At 40.6% G+C, this 22168-nt stretch overlaps 3 protein-coding genes, 1 long non-coding RNA gene and 4 other non-coding genes across 8 annotated transcripts; 3 read left to right on the plus strand and 5 right to left on the minus strand.

The window, feature by feature from the left end:
* The first annotated feature begins 1267 nt into the window (after window positions 1-1267).
* LOC26528310 (leucine-rich repeat extensin-like protein 3) lies at window positions 1268-1938 on the plus strand. Its single transcript, XM_044011241.1, has 2 exons — window positions 1268-1310; window positions 1379-1938. The coding sequence occupies exons 1-2, from the start codon at window positions 1308-1310 to the stop codon at window positions 1814-1816; spliced, it is 441 nt and encodes a 146-aa protein (XP_043867176.1). The 5' UTR covers window positions 1268-1307; the 3' UTR covers window positions 1817-1938.
* Window positions 1939-5073: 3135 nt separating this feature from the next.
* LOC6580519 (predicted GPI-anchored protein 58) lies at window positions 5074-6308 on the minus strand. The gene is made up of 2 exons (XM_002006318.4): window positions 5771-6308; window positions 5074-5661 (listed from the first exon to the last, which is right to left on the minus strand). Exons 1-2 carry the CDS (start codon window positions 5771-5773, stop codon window positions 5311-5313), a joined length of 354 nt encoding a protein of 117 aa, XP_002006354.2. The 5' UTR covers window positions 5774-6308; the 3' UTR covers window positions 5074-5310.
* Window positions 6309-11552: 5244 nt separating this feature from the next.
* Window positions 11553-12183, minus strand: LOC6580520. The gene has a single exon (XM_002006319.4). The coding sequence runs from the start codon at window positions 12062-12064 to the stop codon at window positions 11705-11707; it is 360 nt and encodes a 119-aa protein (XP_002006355.1). The 5' UTR covers window positions 12065-12183; the 3' UTR covers window positions 11553-11704.
* Window positions 12184-16923: 4740 nt separating this feature from the next.
* LOC6580521 lies at window positions 16924-17138 on the minus strand. The gene has a single exon (XR_047648.2). It is a non-coding gene; the product is annotated as a small nucleolar RNA U3 (small nucleolar RNA).
* A 268-nt stretch (window positions 17139-17406) lies between these two features.
* Trnal-aag lies at window positions 17407-17488 on the minus strand. Its single transcript has one exon. It is a non-coding gene; the product is annotated as a tRNA-Leu (tRNA).
* Window positions 17489-18986: 1498 nt separating this feature from the next.
* On the plus strand, window positions 18987-19068 carry Trnal-aag. Its single transcript has one exon. It is a non-coding gene; the product is annotated as a tRNA-Leu (tRNA).
* Window positions 19069-19344: 276 nt separating this feature from the next.
* LOC6580524 lies at window positions 19345-19559 on the plus strand. Its single transcript, XR_047649.2, has one exon. It is a non-coding gene; the product is annotated as a small nucleolar RNA U3 (small nucleolar RNA).
* Window positions 19560-21707: 2148 nt separating this feature from the next.
* On the minus strand, window positions 21708-22158 carry LOC116804133. The gene is made up of 3 exons (XR_004364185.2): window positions 22054-22158; window positions 21926-21991; window positions 21708-21833 (listed from the first exon to the last, which is right to left on the minus strand). It is a non-coding gene; the product is annotated as an uncharacterized LOC116804133 (long non-coding RNA).
* Between the last annotated feature and the right edge of the window lie 10 nt (window positions 22159-22168).

The following is a 22168-nucleotide window of genomic DNA, read 5'->3' on the forward strand; positions in this document are numbered from 1 at the left end:
CAGCTGGGCGCCCAGCGCCGATTAATATGCCAGACATTCGATGCGAAAATAAATTAGGCAAATGCGATTCTCGGCAATTAACTAACTGACTTAGAAGATGGGGAAGCAATGGGATGAGAGAAAAACAGAAAGAGAAGAAAAAAACTATTGATGTTATTAATTTTGGCATTAACTTAAAATGATGCCATAGGCCAGAAGGTCATTTGTGGGACATAAATCACCATTGAGCGATGAAAACAAGAATGAAAAAACTGAGCAACTAGCTGAAATCGAAATTTAGATACAACAAAAAACATTGAAAACTAAAACCATTATCAGAACAAAATAAAAAAATAAAAATAAAACAATAATTTAAAAAAATTGAAAACAAATACATATATGCATACATATGCGTATACGAATGACGAAGAATCAATACGCTATACATTATACAGTATATATAATATATTATAATTTTCGAAAAAAATTTAGTTTAGTAAGTAAGTAATAGGAATACTTATATAATCTTTTTATTAGCTATATATTCTTTTGCGATAGTAATTTGTTATATATAACTATTCGCATACCCCATCTATGATTTATGCCACTGCTCTGGGCGTCCTCAGCAATTCGTCTTAGCATAGAGCGCTAAGGACAGGAAGAGATACTCGACATATTTCCTGAGCAGCTGGCCAATTTATTTGGTCTTTTTTATGCAGATAATTCGATTAATAACCATAACAAAGGCAATATGCCAAAAAAAGAGAAGAAACAAGAAACAAGAAAAATATTATGAGCAAAATGAAAATGAAGAAGTAGAAACATCGCTAATAGAGCGACTGACCCACGAACATACATCAAATTGAAGAGCCCCAAAGCGTAAAATGGGGAAAAAAAGACCCCACTCAAAGATAAAGAAAGAAAAACAATAACTAACGACATTCATATGTAAATGGTCAAAAATTTGTTTTGATCTAATTAAAGAAGCTTGCGGTGCGAGAGGCTGACCCCACTCAGTGCATTGTCTGAAGGTGTCAGAGTACGAAACCCGTCCAACCACTCGGCATTGGCCGTCCCGCTTCCTCGAGTTGGCCCCAGCCGCAGCCGCAGCCGCAGCCGCAGCCGCAGCCGTATCTTAAGCTGAGCTCGAGGCACTTGAGGGCACGCAGATAGCGTGGCATCACGCAATTAATTTGCGGCTGCAGCGGCTGCTGCTGACCCGAGCTTCATCTATGGGCTATAAAAACCACGGCGAGTTAAGAGTTCAGCAGTAGACAGCGAGGAGTGATCCGAGCAGCAAGCACAGCAATAAGCCAATCCAAGCCAATATGGTAAATTCCAATCATTATCAATTCGGATCATTAAAGGACGATAATCACAAATCTATCAATTTCTGTAGAAATTCCTGATCATAGCCGCTGCCTTCTTGGCCTGCGCCTTGGCGGACGTTTCGGAGTTGTCACAGCAGGGCTACGATTATCCGCAGCCAGCGGCACCGGCACCAGCACCAGCCTACATTCCCCCACCGCCACCACCACCACCGCCGGCACCAAAGAACACCTATATTCCTCCTCCTCCTGCTCCGTCCAAGGCCTACATCCCGCCCCCGGCTGCACCAGCCAAGGCGTACATTCCACCCCCACCACCACCACCGCCACCAGCACCCAAGAACACCTACATTCCCCCACCCCCAGCTCCCGCCAACACCTACATTCCCCCTGCAGCCCCCGCACCCATCCAGGCCGAGCAGCCCATCATCGAGGAGATCGAACAGCCCGCCCAGGACGGCTACCGCTACAAGACTGTACGTCGTCGCGTCTTCCGTCACCGCAACTAAGCGACGGAAGTTACTGGAAAAATACGAATTTTGTTGACTATGTGATAAAGACGGATTGAAGAGAGCCGACAGAAAACTGTGTTGTTAAGAAAGGAGAATTGTTTAAACGAAAAGTCAAGTAATAAAATTTTAAATTTTAAAAGCAAATTCGAAAAGGTTTTCTTATTGGCCAACCATCGAATATGCCTACATATTTTCTTGAAAAAAAGTTTGATTCATCAGATCATCGTTCAAATAGATATCGCTGGTACTTTAATCTTAACTAATAAAACTTATCTTAAACTATCTTAAATAATAAAACTCTTAAATTCAATACTTCTTTTACTTGTATGATAAAAGATTGTCTGGCTAAGGAACAAAAAGCGTTTGCTCATTCTTGAAACGGATGCTGAAAATCGATTGAAAGCGTATTGAGCTATCCAACAGGTCAACCCTTGGCAAGTTTTGGCAATCAGCTAGATTCGACTGAGCTGAACTCAACTCAGTTTACTTCCACTTAACATGCCACAGCCCATTGCCATGCCCAGTGGCCGGGCCCATTCAATATGTTTACCGCAAAAACCCTAAACAAACCGCTCAAGGCCAAACACATGTCACCGGCATTCGGAGCGCCGTCGTCTCTATCGTTGGTGCAGTAAAAAGGTCAATTCGACGACCAGACCAATTTGAGCTGTTCAAAATAAAAACAAAAACAAAAAAAAACGAAAAATGGAAAAATGGCTAAGCCATTCAATGCCACAAAAGGAAGGCGACGAGGAAGCGGAGAAGAGAACATGGAACCCAAGAAAAAACAAACAAATCCTCGATTACAAAATCAAACAGCATGAGGCAAAAATTTGCTAAAAAACAAAGGAGCCAACTTGTTGGCCAGGCCATAATGCAAAATGGGAAAATATGCGAATTCAATAAACTGCTCGCCAGCCCGAAAGGACATGAGCTGCTTGGGTTGGGGAAGAGCGAGCGACTGCTATGCCACAGTTCACATCCACCCACACACACAAACACACACACACACACAGTATCTCTTCCTCCTCTCTCTCAATCGCCTGGTCTCTGTCTGCCTCTACCCTTACAAGTCATTTGGCCAATTGCTGTTGACTTTGCTCTAAAGCGAATTTCCTTTGGCCAGCTCCTCGCTGTGGCGCTGTGGTGCTGTGGCGCTCTGTCGCCACATCGCCAATGGATGCCACATATTTTGCACTCAGTTTATGCTGATGACATGCAAGTGGCGAAATTATTTTGCGCTCTTGCATTTTCACTGCCAGCCGAATAATGAGCAGCAAACAAGCTGACAGCAATGGACCACGTACAATGGACGATGGCATCAAAGACTGCCAGCTAACAGGAAGGTCTACAATTTCTCTGAGGCCACTTGATGCCACGGGCACCCACTGAACAAACCAACGATTTGTTAGCCAAGTTATTAATGCGCTAATCAATTCGTGTCTACATGAGGAGTGTATGATAATAAAAGCAGGCTTCAATCGGACTGCAGAAGCGATTTTGGCCAACAATAAAGTCAACGACATGTGGCAAGGCTAAGCTAGAAACACTTGGGAATTAATTATATCACATTTTTTAACCGAAGGCCCCAGATGCGAGTGTTTTATTTTCAAGCTAATTTTATTTTAATTTTAATTCTAATCTCCAAGTAAAGATTTAAATATTATATTTTTAATTTCTGTCTTATATAGGTATGACTCTTATATCTAGCCAAATTTGATTTATTTATTTGATATATTTAATTTATTATATTCATTTAACTCTTGTTTAATGAGGAGAATAAAGTCAATGATAATTATAATAAACAATATTTAAGATGAATAGCTTGAATGATTCAAAGTTTATAGTCATTAGAGTTTATACTCATTAGAGTTATAGGTGAGCTATGTTTAAGCAGTCATATATATCTAGTTAACCAAGAATCTATATCAAGTTGCAAATTCTTTATACTCTATGCAATTTTGAATGCCTTTGATATAAAAGAAATGTGTTCTTCAACATCTGGTGCAAGACAGCAGAGAGTATCTCTGGGCATCTTGACAATGTATATCCTTATATGCTGGGTCTTATGCCCGTCAAAACTGCGGCAGACACTTGTTCTCTCACTTGATCCCGCCCCTTCATCCCTTGCTCCTCATTTGCCAGGACCTCAGCTTCAGCTTCTGCCGCCTTTGTCGCCGTCGTGTGACATACGAAAATTCCCCATGGAGTCTATCAACAGTTGATAAAGCAAATGTGAGTGGTGTGTGTGTGTGTGTGCGGGTGCGGATGTGTGTGTGTTGGTAAGTGTGAGGAAGCTATCCCATGCTCGTGCCGTTGCTTAGCATTGGCATTTTGCTCTTGCTCTTGCTTTTGGTATGTACATAAGTTTATTATTTTGAAGGTAATTGGATTTGTGTTGCAGCAGAGGCAACCGAGAAGCCAGAGACCCCATGCTCGTCCAGGGAAGTCGCATATTCTGCGGCAAAATAATAAGAAAATATATATTTTTTCTTGCGCGCCGACAAGGACAATGAACTTCGAAGAAAAATACGTACAAGCTGAAGATGCCGGAGGAGAGAGAAAACAGGCGGACGGAGATGGACGCAGAGATGGAGTCTGAGAGTGGCGCACATCCCAATCGCAATTGCAACATATGGTCGGGCCAGGGAGTCGCGTGGTCCGCCAATGGACATTGGACATTGGCCAGCAGCAGAAGCCGTGGCAGAAGCTGGAACAGCGCCTCGAACAGGGCCATTGTTTGCAGTCGTAATTGTTTTCCTAATGGATAAAGTCTATAAATTTCTGTGCACGACGCACAGCCAAATGCGAAATATGTCACGAATGTTAAGCGTTTTATAAACGACAACTGCGGCCAAGAGCGAGGGCGAGAGTGAGGACAAGATGTGGATGCTGCGGCGACTTATCGATGCCAGCCACTCAGCGGGTGCTGGGGTGGATGAGAGTGGAGCCACTGCCAGCCGCCCCCCCACATGAATAGAAAATTGAGTTGTTTATGGAGCCGACACTAAAATCTTTGCACAATGTGAAGCAGAAGTTAGTTGACATCAAATACGGCATAGATCCTGTTTGGGACACATTCACGACCTGCGCCTGCTGCACCACAATTGTATAATAAAACAACATTACAGTCGGCTGCTGGCTTAGAGTTAGGTCTCCTGGCTGTCGCCCACTTTGTAGATCATGTTAGGGTTCTCAATGCTCCATCTTCTTCTGCCCACCCAGAGATCCAAATAAATCAAAGGCAAATCGAATTAATTTCTATAAATTGTTTTCTATTTTTCCTTTCATAGCCTATAGTTAGTTTATCCTGTTGCAGATCCTTTGATGTGCACCAAAGAACACACAAGATAAGTGCAGTTATTTCCTTCAGTTTAAATCTCTGTTTCATCTATATTTGCTTTGTGCTTGCGGCCAACACACTCGAGTCCAGCGATAACAACAAAAAACAAATGAGACTCTCCTCGAAGCGGACCCGCAGTCAGCTCCATTTAGTTGCGATGACGGAAGACGCGACGACGCACGGTCTTGTAGCGGTAGCCATCCTGGGCGGGCTGCTCGATCTCCTCGAGCACCTGCTCGTCGGCAGCTGGCGGAATGTAGGCGTCGGCGGGTGCGGCCACTGGTGCTGGTGGGATGTACTCCGGCTGGGGTGCTGGTGGTGCGGGTGGGATGTACTCGGGCGCTGGCGGTGCTGGTGGTGCGGGCGGAATGTAGGACTCGACGGGCGCTGGTGCAGGCGCCAGTGGTGCTGGCTGAGAGTAGTCATAGCCAGGCTGGCCCAGCTCCGAGACATCGGCGAGAGCACAGGCCAGGAAGGCAACGGCAATGATTACGAATTTCTGGCAAAGGCAAAGGCAATGTTTAGTAACAGCTGTTATAGCCAGAAATCACTGTAGGCGAGGGAGTGTGTGTGTGTGTGTGTGTGTGTGTGTGTGTGATGCTACCTACCATTGTTTGGCTTGTTGTTTGAGCTACGATCGGCAGACGCAGTGTGTTGTGGCCGTTGAGCGCTGCAACTCTTTATATAGTTAATGATTAGATCGCCGAATCAGTCCGAGCCAGCGGCGACGGAAGCTGCCAAATGACTTTGAACTTGATCAGCGAGCAACTCTTGCTCAACCCTCGCCCTCGCCCTCGCGCCCGTCTCGCTCTTGATGTCTCTTTGGATTCGTCAGTCCAATCACTGGCTATACCAAATGACGACCGGTTTCATGCGGTCGACCTATGGATGCACACTGAGCGATAAATTGATGGGGCATTGATCACGTTTCGTCTATGTCTATGTCTTTATCTTTATCTTTATCTCTATCTGTGTCTTTGTCTCTGCATCTGTTCGAGTGGACAACGGCCAATTGATTTGGTCGAGTTAGAGGTCAACAAAATGCGTTTTGTCTATGCTTGAAATGAGGCCCTTTAATTGATTTGCTTCTGCTTCTGCCTTTGCCTCTCTGTGACGGGGCCACGCGCCAAGCGGCCGACTCGAGCGACCCTGAAGCGACCCCCGCCAGAAAACCTTTTTTTCACATTTTGTTATTATGTTTGTTGTTGTTGTTGTTCTTGTTTTGCTTTGTTTTGATTATTTTTTGTAGTGTTTTGTAGCGTGTGCTTGATTAAGACCAAATTTAATTTGCATTTTGTTTGAGAGCGAAGCAAACTTCAATTACTGTCCAGCCAAAGCGGGAAAGCAGAGATTGCTACACTCTTTGCAGTCCCACGTTGAAGCACAGTGGTGCGAGATATTCAAAAATTCTGCGATTAGCTAAAATCTATTTAATACATAGTTATAATGCAAACTGATTCGCTTGTAAATATATATCTGGGGCACAGTGGTGCAAAACACTTCAATAAAATTATTTTATTTAAATTTATTTTTATGAAACTAGAATCTATTTGATCTATTATAATATAATTGTATTACTCTTTCGTATTTGCTCCACTGTGCAGCAGTCCCTGATAATATTGCAAATAATTTTCTTTTTTATGTTGATTATTTTTTGGACTCTTGCGCCGCTATTCTCCACCTCTTTTCCCCCCTCTCTCTCTCTCTCTCTCGCTCTCTATGTACTTGTTTTACCACCCCGAACACCTGAACACACACCTTGGCATTCGTATCGCGTTTCTTTACAACATTTTTATGAACTTTGCTTCTTTTTTCATTCATTTGTTCGTTTCCGTTCTTCCAACCTCATCATATTTTAATGTGGCGGATTTCGCGGCGGCATCTTTGGCTTTTTCTATGCTTCAAATTATTCTCAAGAGATTTGCAGTTCGTGATTTTAGCGGGTGATTTTATTGGTCGCCCTGGTCGAGGGGTGGAAACCTTCTATGCGGCGCAGGAGGAGGAGTAGTAAAAGTGAGAGGAGGGGGAAGTAGAAGGGGATTTGCCTGGCTGCAATTGCAGCTGATGTCGTGGCAAAGGGTACGTTGGCTATATGAACATATCAACTGGCTTTTAATTAACGCCCTTAAGTCCGCATTAACTTGGCCTAAGCCGTTTTTAATTTCTCAGCTACCCGCCGGCTCACATAATTGAATTAGACAGAGCAGCAGTGGCAGCCGCCGCAGACGCTGGACACAATGTGAACCTTATGCGCTGTTATCCTTGATAATTAATTTAGACGCAATTGTAGCCACATAGAGACAGAGACAGAGACAGCGAGGGATAGTGAGTGAGCGGGAGAGAGTCTGCTTGGGTCTGTCCAGTGCAATTCGGACCCCAAATCCTTTGCAGTTTCACGTCACGTGCTTGCGATTTTTTCCATAAATCGCCAGGATGGACAGCTTTGTCCAGCTGCCGAGTGTCCACAAAGAAAATCCATGGCATCGCAGCCGAGCACCTTTCTTACTTTTTTTATGGCCAAAAAATGAAGCGCCAGTTTTGACAACGCACGTCCCAGCCAAGGGCGCAGGCGGAGGAGGGGACGGCAGGGCAGCTACTGGAAGATGCACACGTAGCACGCATTGGAAATGCGTCAAGTTACCTGACGCAGTGGCAGCACCTTTTAGACGAGCCATGAAATCGAGTTTACAGCTTACTAGCCCCACACAACGGGGCTGACAACAATACGAATACGAATACGAATGCGAATGCGAATACAAATGTGAGTGAACGAGTACTCGTAGTCCTAGTCTAACTGTACTCTGTAGCAGGCAACCATAATTAAATGTCAAAAATGACGCTACGTGCGATGCAAGCTAAGTGGCTTCAGGCAAGCTCCAGGCCAAAGCTCAAAATGAAAAAAAATGCTAAAGAAAAGAAGTTTCCTTCTTGCTTTCTTCTTCTATTTCAAGTTTTCTTTTCGGCCAGCGTCAGAAGCTGCCCCATACAGTTTTACTCTAAATCAAATAAAAATATATATATGTATATGGACCCATACCCACATCTACGCTTAGGTATATATGTGTGCATGTCGAATAGTTAACTTTGTACTTATGTACATATATAGACATAATAGACAACTCATCCCCATTTTAAAAGCAAACAAGCCTCCAGAATTTCCTACTTCGTACCTCGACTTCGACTAATGACAAATTTTAGATAAAGTCATCAAAAAAGACTATTCGATTTTTCCAAAAATATTAATGCCCCTACGCTACATTCCCTTTAGAGAATACAAAAAATAGTTAAATTGAACTTCAGTAGTTCCAAATCCATCCAATAAAAAAGCCATAATTTAGATGTCGCGAAAGTGGCCCAGGAAAAATTGGATATTCTTGTGGAAGAAATTCATTTTTAAGAGGTATAAGTATGATTTAATGAGCTTTTAGTTAAATATGCATACCTATATATATTCAATCCAAATATATTAAAATTTAGCTGACCAAAAAGTGACACAGGAAAAAATCGAGGTCCTGGTAGAAGCTTCCTCCGAGCAGACTGATAAAGCAGCAAGGACAAGGGCAAAAAGGGGCCAAAAAATGTCCTATTCAGACCGTAGAAAACCTTAATGAAATAAACAACACAAACCGAGGTCTTTATGTTAGCATAAACACAGATTCAACTGTTTCTTAAATCCTAATTCCTTTTTTGTTAACAGATTGATCCGATTAGGATCCATATTATGGCTGGGGGAATTTTAAAAAACCATAGAAATATTATGGCTAATCCTGTAGTATTAGCATACAATGTTGATGGCGTTCAAGGCCAAGCTGCCTTGAAAAACGAGAGCACTTTTTATGAAGTATTCATTGGTAGGAATTATTTAATTCATTGCCGATTTAATTACTAAATTGAATCTTCACATTTCTTCCCTAGATGCAATAAATTTGGTTGATGGCAATGGATCGCCCGAAGAACAACTGCGAGAGGCCATGCAGCTGCAGAAGAAGCGATTATTGAATTGATCTCATTGAAGTTCAATAGCGAGACGGTTAGTTATGTCCTTCGCACAAGGTCGCTATGCTTTCGATGAACAAGAATATGCGACCAGAAATAGAGGTTTTGAGAGAAGAGGAGAGAAATGAGTTGGTCGTAGAGTATTGAACAAGAAAGAGCTTTGCGAAAGAATTAAGAGACACCGGAAACTCGTTGGCACGAACAGTTGTCATGAAAGGCAAAGACGAGAAACGTAACGCCCCGATTACAATAAACTTGCAATAAATATATAGAAATTTTTTTATATTTTGATTTATTAAAGCCATACGGGGTAGTTTAGCAACCCCTTTGTGTGCTTATTTGCTATTCATTCAGCCCATTTGAGCGCGCCGGCTAACTTAGTTAGCAGTTGCAATATTTACAAATATGTACACAATACAAAAATAATAACGACTGATAGGTTTTCTTTCCTTTTCTTCATCTTCTTCTCCTATGGGGAGAACGAAGGATTAAGTCCCTTGGCTGCCTTCTGTTGAGCCTCCTTGGAGTTCGACTTACTGTTAGCATATTTGCTGGCCGATTTTTGTGCCGCTCCAACCGGTCATTGTACCGACTCGAGTGCTGGTTTATGGTGCTTCTAACAAACCACTCACATCCGGTAACCAATCTCGCACTGGATCACCCTCCAGGAATTTTGTTTAAATCTGTACTTCAGCTCAGTGATCTATCATTGCATACTTTTTATCTGCTTTATTTTGACTATTGTCGCAAGCATCTTACTGCATACTTTTAGACAGTGTTGCCGTTTTGGCTTATTCTCAGCTAGATCAGGCTTATTTGCAAGTGCAATTGTGGGAAATTTTTGGAATTGTGGATAGCGGAAAATCTGACTTATTTAAGCATCGAAACAGCTTATTTTTTTAAATATCTGATTTTAGTTATCACATTAAACTTTCTCAATGACCGATTAATTGACAAACCAACAATCTGCCAACTTTTAAATTCTCCAATCACAAGTTGTGCCTTAAGATAATTATAAACAGCTAGAGAGAATTGAGTTTGTTTTCTGGATTTTCGAACTTCAAGGAATAGTTGAGAAAGGATGTAACAGATTTGACGAGGGCTTATTGCAGCCATTGCAAGTGTACCGTCAACGCTAAATTATGTGATTTTTTTGATTTTTGTTATATATTTAATACCGGTTCAAATTAGCAGCATATCAGCGCGATTCTCCCGCACACACGCATTGTTTATTCAATGCGTACAGACAAAAGCGCGCTGTCTAGCATATTCTAAATATTGCGATGGATTTATGGATTTTCCAGCCGTTAATGTAGTTGTGTCAGATTACTCTCTGCTATGAAGTTGTGAATGTGATTTCGTTTTAATTAGTATTGCAAAGAGCGAGACGGTGGCGCTGTAGGCAAAGGCGCCGGTGAAGTTTATTTTAGTTATTTTGACAAACATGCTATTGATTATGGTGCGAGTTCAAATCCCGCGGAAACTTTTTTTTTTTTTTTTTTTGTTTATTGAAAATTTATATTATTATAATTTAACTTATATTTTTTAAATTTCATAAAAATGTTTCCTTCCGTCTTATGAATATATATTAAGCTTATTTATATACGTAAGTGGTACACGCATATACATTTCTTAGCTAGCCGCTACAAATGCCAATTCGCCTCGCCTCAAGGGGGCGTAGATAGTCGTGGTTCGAACCCCGCTGAAAACTTGTATTGTTTTTAAATTTTTTATAGATTTATAAATTATTTTATATTTTGCAAATTTCATGAAAATGTTTACTTCCGTGTTATCATTCCCTATTAAGCCTATTTATTCATATAGATGGCTCACGCATATAAATTTAGGAGATATAAACTTTTGCAGTTTGCCACGCGCCTTTGGGCGGAGATCTATCCACCATAGCTTGTTGGTCTTGGGTGGTCAACAAAAATCTACATACCGAATTTCAGCTTTCTAGCTCTTCAGCTAATATGTTTTTTAGCATATCTGAAAATGCATTTTTCGATTTGCCATGCCCCTAATGGGCGGATCGGGAAAATTTGAACACTTTGTAAATCGAAGACATACAAATATCCAGACTCTAGCTTCAATACCGCCGAAATAAATTGCGTTCATACGGGCAAGACGGACACTGCACAAAGCCAATATACTCATTTCACTTTCGTGAATGAGTATGAAAATACATTTTAATAACTCAGTACTGTAAAAAAAATTATTTACATTATTTAACTGGAAACGAGAAAGAGGGAGAAACACAAATTTATTTAGTTTTCGTTTGGGAGACTATTTCAAGAGAGAGGTCAAACAAGAGCCACTCTGCCTCTTACCTTGCAATTACCTAACTCAATGAGAAGATAACATATACAAGGCAATTAATTTTTTACACAAACGTAATCATTATACGACCCTTAAATACATTTTATTCAGTGAAGCATGCACATACTTATTATCTACACATTTGTATATATATATATAAATTTTTATTCACTTTTTTATACACACTTAATATTTAATATTTTGTTATTTAAAGTCTCAATCCATGCTTAAGCCGAACTGCGACATCGACCCGCATGCAGTTTTTGGCCCGGCCGGCACTTGGCCAAGGTGTCCACCAGTATGCGGTTGTCCACCGTGGGCAGCTCCGTTGTGGTGACGTTGATGCTCACTGGCTGCAGCTCGTCCACGATGGTGCTGTTATCAACTATAGTGCTATTGTCAGCTACAGTGATATTGCATGCTGCAGTTCTGTTGTGAACCATGGTGGGGCTGTATTCGAAGATATTTGTGGATTCGTCGTTGTCATTGGGGAATACGATGCGATCGTCGACCACGCGCGTCTGGACGATAAAGATATTCCAAGAAACGATGCCCAAGAGCAGCATGTGTACGGCTTTCAACTGCATTGTTTACTTGTTTATCTGTTGTGTCTGTCGCTGTAAGGCGATCGCAGAAAAAACGCGTTTGGCTGCTTCCACTGAACTTCGGAGACTGACTCACGACGCGATCGAAGAGCGTCCGAGCAGACATTGTGGGAGATTTTCGTAGAGACAGATAGACACTAGCGATAAGAACTCAATGTTATTTGCTTTTGTACGAATAAACAAAAAAAAAAAAAAAAAGGCAACAGCAAAGTACATTTTAGATGCTAGTACGCTTTACTATTCCAAACTGGAAAGTAAAAGCTCCTTTCCAACAGTTCGAGCTGTTAAAAGCCGAGCTGAGAAAGCTCAACAGTGCCGCCTGTTCGTATATGCCCAGACTCCACTAGAACTCAAAATCATTTATTATTTATTATTATTTGACCCAGTGAAATTTATATATTTATATATATTTTTTAACAATTTAAATATAAAAGTTCAATTTAATGAAAACAAAATTGTTTAACTGAGGAAGAACAAGATACTCCGGGACACAGTCGATCGATGCTTGCAAGTGTACAGCATAGCTAATTCTATCTATACATACATTTATGTATATGTCGTACCGGTGCGATATTACGCTGTTGTTGAAAATACTATGCCATAAAAGCTGGCAGTTCGTATTAATCGATTGATTTAGTATTGTAGTGACAATTAAAGGTTGTATTGCCACTAAGAGAGGGACAACTATAGCTGTTGCTGAACGTGGGTCCGGGTCTCGCTGTGTGTGAGCTAGACGGCTAGTTATGTCCTTCGCACAGGGTCGCTGTGAACAAGAATATGCGACCAGAAATAGAGGTTTTGACGAGGAGGGAAATGAATTGGTCGTAGAATATTGAACAAGAAAGAGCTTTGTGAAAGAATTAAGCGACATCGGGAACTCGTTGGTAGGCGCTATTATAATGGAAGACAAAAACGAGAAACGTAACGCCCCGACATTTTGATATGTATTTTTTTTTTTTGTCCTAATCCGGGTGTTTTTGCTCGGGGAAAAACGGCAATACTGGTCTAGTGAGCATGTTTTCTGAAAACTTAATTTTGCATGTGAAAACTTTATTATTCCAACAAGTAATAAAAACAACATTCCATCATTTCAATTATATGCACAATAGTTTTATTTTTTCCCTCCTACAAAACGCAGCATTTTTACCATAAGTATTATAATATCAGCTTCAACTTTCCGTTAACAATACCTTATTGTAATCTCTTAATTTAGTGCGCAAACTGTGCACAAAATGTGCACGGAAAGTAATTTAACATTGCCCTTTTTCATCTCTCAATTTTCTTCCACTATCGCGTTCGCCATTTGCAAACTCTGAAAAAAGTAGCTAGAAACTATTTAAAGTTTCTTCACGTTTTTTATATTTTTGGCCCTCGAATATGTATCGTACTTTTATTGCCATTCTCTATTATTTGTTGCCCTTGTTGCATGTGCATATTATGCCCCGGAGGCAGAGCAACAAGGACAGAAGCTCTTGTGCCCAGACAACAACAAGAAATGCTTATGAAAAAGTACTTAACGTGCACAAAACTTATGTGCCAAGAGACTTCCTCATCCCGCCGACGAACAAACTGAGAAAGCTACGACATACAAATTCCTCACTGTTTGCACGACAGCAAGGAAACATAAGAGGTAAAATTGCTGCATCCCACTACTTTTCGGAGTATGAGAAATATTCCCAATAACACAACACATACCATACATCGAAAATACGGAGTAGTTGTTACGCTGTACCAGGCCAGTTGCCCGGCACTGAGTGCCCGCCTCGCATAAACAACTTTTCGTAATGCTAAGCGCATTTTTCAATAGAAGAAAAGTTTCATCGCAACATCTTGGCAAAAAAAAAAAAAACAACAACGCAACATATTATACTGCGTTAGCTACTGACTGTACTTAACTCTAGACTTGGGTAGCTCATGAGTGAGTGAGCTAAAATGAATGGCTCACTGAACTGAGGCAGTGAGCCAGTTCCTTCTATATGGCTCATTTTGGCTCACTAGCTCATTTTGGTTGTCGCAAAGTTACGTTTTTTCCCGCGAATTGTGTATTTCATCAAACTTTCAATGTCGGTAATTAGAAAGCACAGCGAAATTTGGACTCATTTTGAGGACATGGGAACGCAACAGGCTAAATGCAAGATTTGCAAAAGTGTCTTAAGCTGCAAGTCACAAGGCAATTTGAATAAACATTTAAAAGCCAAGCAATCAGCAGGTGAGCCAGTGAGCCATATGAGTGAGTTGGCTCACTTCACAAAAAAGAGCGAGTGAGCCGGTTCACCTCAATGAGCTGCTTTTACCCAAGTATACTTAACTAGTGATGTGAAAAAACATCGATGCATCGACAATCGATGTTTTTTTGGCGATGTTTACCGATGTTTTCCGATGTTTTTATTGATACCGATGTTAAGCGATGCACCGATGTTTTTAAGCGATGCATCGATGTTTTAAACGTCGCTGGTTTGATTTTTACATATTTTGCGTATATTGTCGTGTGTTGCCTGAAAGTGCAGTTATACAAACTTAAGCAGCAAATATTGCAATGCCGAAGTAAGTAAATATAGTAACATTACTTATATGTATTTATTTATGTATGTACATATGTACATATATTTATACGACAAAATCAATTGTTTTAGAATAACAACAAAGACGAGTTTTTGTGGAAGCATTTCGCCAAAATTGATGGCAATAGTGCGAAATGTAATATTTGCGGCAAAACAATCAAAACTGCAGGGAACACTACGAATATGAAAGATCATCTACGCAATGTGCATAAAATAAGGGAAGAAGACCAGACACCTGTGTCTAACAGTGGGACGCCACGACAAGCTTCAATAGCTGCAAGCTTCCAAATATCACGGATTTTGGAGGAGAAGGACAAAAAACAAAAAAATAAATGATGCAATTGTTTATGATCGCAAAGGACATTCAGCCGTTTTCAATTGTTGAAAATGCTGGATTCTTATTTGATGAATACTGTCGCACCTCGTTATGAAATTCCTTCGCGTTATAAAGTAACCAAATGGCTCGATGAGAAGTACAGTCAAATGAAAGATCTGTGGAGAACAAGGCTGACTGGAAGAGCATATCCTTAACAATGGACATATGGGTGACCAAATGTCAATGCGCAGCTATTTAGGGATCACTGCTCATTTTCTCTTGGAGCGGAAATGTCTTCATTGACAATTGGAGCTATGCAGTTAAGCGAGCGTCACACAGGACCATATCTGAGCGAAATGCTGGAAATCTGTTGCTCAGATTGGAACATTGACAAAAAGCAAGTAACAGCTATTGTCACAGACAATGGTACAAATATTAAAAAGCTGCTGAGATAACGTTTGGGCCCAAAATTCCCTGCCCTGCTTTGCGCACACGATTAATCTTATTGCTCGCTCGGCCATCCAAAGGGAATCCGTAAATGGATGTATTGCCAAAACTAAATCAATCGTTGCTTTTTTAACCATAGTGGTGTGGCCAGCGACCATTTAAGGAAAGCAACAGATAAAGTACTTATTCAGGATGTTCCAACGAGATGGAACAGTACATATTATATGATAGAGCGCTTTTTGGAGGTCAAAACGCAAGTGAACGACATTTTACTGAGTATTCCAAATGACCAAATGTTGCTTACCGGAAAGGAATTTGAGCTGTTAAACAATGTGCTTACAATGCTAGCCCCCTTGAGGAAGCAACGAAAATTGTCAGCGGAGACAAATATTGTACGGCCAGTACGGTCATACCCATTGTCAGCATCATCAAAGACAAATTAGAAAAATTAAGTGACAACACACAAGAAGCGAAGGATATGAAGGGTTCCTGCTTCTCGAAATAGAAAGGCGAATGGGATCGATTGAGCGGTATATTTCAAATACTCTTAATTGGTAGTTTCGTTAAATATATATTTGTAATGTACTGTTTTAGGTATCGATTCTAGCAATGGCCACGTTGCTTGATACTAGATTTAAAAATTACATTTTAAAGATCCAGTTGCATGTGCCAATGCACTGATGAAAATTAAATCTATGTTTAAAGAAAATGAAAGCAAAGAGGTCATACCACCGACAACAGGGGAACTCGGTTCTTTTTGGAACCACCATCACCAGCTCGCGCAGTGTCAACCCGAATGTGGATATGGACGTAGAAATAAGCTCTTATCTACGAATACCGCTTACTTCCTTCGAAGTAATCCAATAACTGTTTGGGAAAGCATGAAATGTACATATCCGAATTTGTACAAAATTGCTATGCAATTTTTGCCGGTGATGGGATCATCCGTTCCCTCTGACGGGTTTTTCAGCGGCTTCAAATATTTTGTGCCGTAAAAGAAACAGAATGACACCTGAGCGACTAAGTCGTATTTTGTTACTGCAAAGCATTGACAAAAAATATTTTTTTAATTGTTTCTTTTAATATGTAGTTTATAAGTAACATTGAAAGATAAAAAACTGCTATGAAGCATACGTTTTTTTTTTTTTTGTTTGTTTAATAATTTTTAATTAACTGCTATGAAGCATACGTATTATTTTTTTTTTTTTGTTTGTTGTTTAATAATTTTAAGATAAGATAAGTCTCATGAATATGAAAAGATTGCTATAAGTTTTTCATTTTAAGTTAAAAATAATTTAAGTGAAATAATAACGCTATGAAGCACCTATGAAGAAGCTTTAAAACCCGAAAAAACGTTTCTTAATAGAATGGGAAATACATCGATGATGAAGTTTTGACCGATGTATAAACCAAACATCGTGTTGACACAAAACATCTATGCTCCATCTGTTTTACAAATTTATCACTATACTTAACTCTTACTCTACTATTAAATTTATTCGTTAAAAAGTTTGAGAACCACTCAGAATTCGTTTTATTCGTGTGACCGAGCGATCATCGAAGCGCTACACCCATCATACGTGCAACAAGTCACAACGTAAAGGGCATAACGCAAATCCTCACGCTACCGAATAAACCGATTCATCTCATCAGCGTGGGTATGGTGTGCTTTCATTTTGTGTGAAAGTAAGTGAAGACTGACTACAGAAATGATCCTGTGAAGTATAGTCTTAAATTTTCAACGCTCACCGAAGCGCTCTATACGCTGCGCTTCCAAGAACCCGTTGAGAATTCTAAGTGCGCACACAGTAAAAAGAAACGCTCACAGTGGATGTTACGCAATTCATCACACCGTATTTCGTTGTGTATTGTTGCTCAATGTGTGCTTCAACAGCTCGATAATCAGTGAGATAGAAAGAGCAGACACGATCGTTTAATGATTTCAAATGTGAGAAAAATGTATATAAATTTTAAAAATAGAATAAAAAGTTCTTGTCACTTGGCAGCGGTGGGATTCGAACCCACGCCTCCGAGGAGACTGGTGCCTTAAACCAGCGCCTTAGACCGCTCGGCCACGCTACCATGTTCTCTTCTGCCGTCCAATATTGTAATAGAGCAAACTATGAATAGTATTGCTTATAGAGTAAAATTGAATTTAAATACATTCGAATAGAAGCAATTTGTTTAGCCAATGGAACTAAATAAAATTCAATAAACTTCTTCGTTTGTCTGGGTTCTTACAATGCACACACATTTTCCAATTTAGCGCTGTCAGCTGAACTATTTTGTTAACTCATTCATTAAACGCACAACTTGAATTTCAATTGCGCCTGTTGTCTTTCGCCTGGAATGCGGCTGGCTGTGGCTGCGATTCGCCTTTGTTCGAGTTCTTTGTCAATTGTTTGAAATTTAATTTGAGGCTCTCTTGGACATGTCGCAGGAAATTCATGGGATTCGTTGGATTCATTGGATGCCTGATAATGCCCACAATTAACTCCATTAGCATTTTGCTCCGCTTGCTGCCCAATTGCAGCTCTATGTGTCGGTCTGTCTGGCTGCACCTGGATCTGGGTACGTGATTTTTTGCCATTTTACACGCGTCTGGCATTAAAAATTTACAGCTTTGCAATTATTTGCATGCCGAGCGCCTTAAATTTGTGCAGAAATTCACGTGTGTGGCAAAATATTTTGAATGCTGACGCGGCTGCGGCTGCTTTTTGCAGACCTTTGCTGGCATTTTAATGAAACCGCAAATGTTGCCCGTGCCACGCCCACATCCTACCTTCATTCCCAAAACACCCTTTGACTACTCGCCCCTCCTCCATCGACCGTTCAACGAACTTGAGAGAGACTGGAGAGAACACAACGGCAAGGAAAACCGCAGACTTTGTTTTTGTTTTGCTTATCGCCCGTGCAAAGATTTTTATTGCAATTTTCTAATTTCATTGCGGATGTTCCGTCTACTGCCCGCCTTTCCCCATGCGTTTGTCTGTATGAAATTCCCATAGAGCGTTTCGTTTCGACTGTCGCCGGCTTCAGTTTATGGCTGCAACAACCGACAAGAAGAATAACAAAAGCGACGGCAAATTGTTGCTGCGGTTGCACATGTGAGAGGGTTTGCCCTTTCAACGTCACGCATAAATTCGCATTTTCATTTGAATTTTAAACTCATTTCCAAGACTCATCTAAGCAGAAAACGCTGACAGTTTTACAAAAACAAATATAATTTTTATACAGAATTCTTCAATATGCACACATGCATATATACATTTATATATGAAGACTATACTCAAGAAATTGATTTTGTTTTGTGGGCATTTTCCCACAATGAGCGCATTTATATGCGCCGCAGTATGGCAAGCAAAATCAACTCAAGGTGTTGCCACGAGCGCCGCCCCTAAAAATAGTTGAACAGCGAAACCGAAATATTACTGCGGCTCTGTTACTCTGTTACGTCATCGACACGCGAGCACAACAAAACCAAGCAATGGAAATTTTACAGTGCGCGAGCGCATGGCATTATGTGCGTTCTCTTTTTGTTATTCTCTCATATATAGACTTTGACACAAGAGCAACAAATGGTAGCGTGGCCGAGCGGTCTAAGGCGCTGGTTTAAGGCACCAGTCTCCTCGGAGGCGTGGGTTCGAATCCCACCGCTGCCAAGTGAAAAATTAATTTTTTAATTTATTATAAAAAAATATTTACTCTTATATCTTTAGTCAAATGACATCTTATAGTTGGAAGCGTAAGCTAATTCCTCACAATAAAATAATAATAATGTTGTATTATACCAACAACAACATATTAGAGGGCAGCTAGCGATGACGACGCACCAGCAACCACCATGTGCGTTTCTTTTCTCTTTGTGAGCGCTTAGAATTCTCAACGGGTTCTTGGAAGCGCAGCGTATAGAGCGCTTCGGTGAGCGTTGAAAATTTAAGACTATACTTCACAGGATCATTTCTGTAGTCAGTCTTCACTTACTTTCACACAAAATGAAAGCACACCATACCCACGCTGATGAGATGAATCGGTTTATTCGGTAGCGTGAGGATTTGCGTTATGCCCTTTACGTTGTGACTTGTTGCACGTATGATGGGTGTAGCGCTTCGATGATCGCTCGGTCACACGAATAAAACGAATTCTGAGTGGTTCTCAAATTTTTTAAATAATAAATTTCATGGAAGAGGAGAGAAAAGAGAGTAAGCGGAACGTGTTCTCGGTAGTTGTTATAGTGCGCAGCAATTAAAAACGTTCTGAAACACTTGGCGTTATTGTTGAAGAGTTTACTTGTCTCCTAGACAGTGGGGAGAGTTGGCGGGGCTCTCGTTTAGTTAAGTGGGCTCGTGCTTAAGGTGTGTGTTCACGGCCGACGGCCGTTGACAGAGGGGACAGACGAAGGTGATTCCAACAATTGTGTAGCGCTTTTTGAATACTTTTTTGCTGCTAATTGGAAAGCAGCGCACTTTTCTAATTACTTAGAGCTGGATGTGACAGTAACCATTGTTTAAGTGTGGTCGAACGTGCTTTTGGCTTAATTTAGAGCGTTGAAAATATCTGTATAAATTGTTGCGATAGAAGTATAAAATGACATGAATCAATATTAATTCTTTATGGAAATGGAATTATTTTAATTAAATGAAATTATTAATAATAAGTTGTAATTAAATTATAAACGGATTAAAAATTATATAATATGTTTTTTGTGCTCTTGCTATTACCATTTAATGTGTAACGAGAGAGAGAGAGACAGAGTGAGTGAGTGAGTAAAACGTGAAATATTATCGCTAATAATTGCCTTCATTTCGCACGAAACAACAATTAAGAGTTGCCTAGCCATGGCTACGGCTTTCTGCCTGCATATGGGACATACTTGAAGGGACACGTAGACGTAATGTATTGCTGCAATGAAAAGCAAATAAGAGTACGAGTGGGAGGGGAGTGTTTCGAATACTCACATAAAAATACATTTGAAATGTGGCAAGAGTAAACCGCAGCATTGTCAGCAAACATTCATTGAAACATCATCATTATCAACATTATCATCGGCAAACGGCTCGGTTCATGTAACTGTGTAGCAGGTGCTGAGCAGGGCGGGGAATCGATGCTGTAATTGATGTCTTTGCGACATGTTCCCAAAGTGTTTACGTTGAGAATTACCCAAGTGCCGCAGTGTATAAGTAACCGTGTGTATGTGTATGTGTATATTTGTGTGCGAGTGTGGGAGGACATGTCACGCCCCTTTGCTAGTTGACAGCCTGCCGTTTACGTGCACTTAATGAAATGTGCCCCAAAATGGAAGCACGTTTCGGGCATCTATTTAATGAGCCTGCAAGCGAAGGCAAAATGCTTTTCCTTCCTCTGCCCACTCCACTCCACTCCAGCCAGCTTCCTCTCGCAAGATGTTGATGTGAGTGGTGGAATTTTCTTTTTAAATGTCGCAAAGTAAATTCAATTTTCATTCGGACGAATCGGGCAACAGCCACAGCAATAGCAACTGCAGCTGCAGTCGCTGCATTATTCAATGGCACTCAAAGCAAACGCTCACCTAAACCTGGCGGCTTCTATACCCAATACTCTCGCCTCACGCGCTCTACATACTCCCAGCCAATTCTTCACATCGCTCTCGCCGGCTCAAACCGCATTTTAAAATTCATGTGTTCTCTCAACAATGCTCCATAGAAAACAAAATGCGATTAAATGTGTGGAAAATGCCGCAGGATAAACCACAATGGGCTAAGGCACCGTCTTGTTTGCACATGTGTCCCACAGCTGTTTCTGCCCCCTTTCACCACTCCCCGCTCTCGGCCACACATCCCCAATCCTCAATGCCAAAAGCCATGCAAAGCCAGCCACAGACACACGTCGAAGGTGCAAAAATGCGTTAAACATAACATGCTAATTCCGGTTGCCTGCAGCTTCAATCTTTCAGCATCAGCTGAATACTCAGGAATACTCCAGCTCCACCCCCACCCACCACTCCCTTGGGACCGCACACTTGGTGTATACGTAATATGAGCGTTCTGTGTGCCATTTGATGCTGAACATTTGCTTTGCAGCCAGTTGGCTTTGTGTTTGCGCCGTGGCAAAGTTTTGCGGTCACAGGCTAGTGCTGGGAAAAGATCGATCTTTACGTAGATCGATATTTCGATATTATGTATGGGTCTCAGATCGATGTATCGATATTTTCATAAACATATTTTAGCTCCCAAAATTAAAAAAAAAGTTTTCATATAAAAAACAAAAGATGAATTTCTTATTAAAATTAAAAAACGTTTCATATAAACTAAACTAAACTATGTAACAAAGATTATATTATTTAATAAGATCATTTACTTCGTCCAATCATTTTTGTTTATGAAGAGCAGCATATCTACTTGCTGCGGCTTGAGACAAGCCTCTCCATTTTCCTTATCCGCGTCGCAATCTACAAACAAATGCGTGTTTGTTACATTATTTTAAAACGCAAAAGCTGCAGACCACGTGTGTGGCTGACATAAGCAGTAAAATAATATTTACCTTCGCCATTGTCCTTGCTGTTTAAAAACTTATCCATTTCTCTACAACACTACCAACACCAAAATCCTAAATGAAAAGTGGGTTACGTTAGTATTTGAATTATATTGTTAAAATAATTTGCAAATTACCTGACAGTCTTATCCCACGCTTTTAATTCAAGTGATGGGGAATTAATGGTATAGTGATGGCGATATATCAAGTATCGAAGTTTTCTACATCGATATTTTCGATGGATATGAAACA

Source organism: Drosophila mojavensis, unplaced genomic scaffold, assembly GCF_018153725.1.
Source record: "Drosophila mojavensis isolate 15081-1352.22 unplaced genomic scaffold, ASM1815372v1 contig_81, whole genome shotgun sequence".
Lineage (NCBI taxonomy): Eukaryota > Metazoa > Arthropoda > Insecta > Diptera > Drosophilidae > Drosophila > Drosophila mojavensis.

What these genes read in the sequence shown, in the direction of transcription:
- LOC6580520 (XM_002006319.4), bottom strand. Translation starts at nt 12,064, where the DNA reads ATGCAGTTGAAAGCCGTACACATGCTGCTCTTGGGCATCGTTTCTTGG.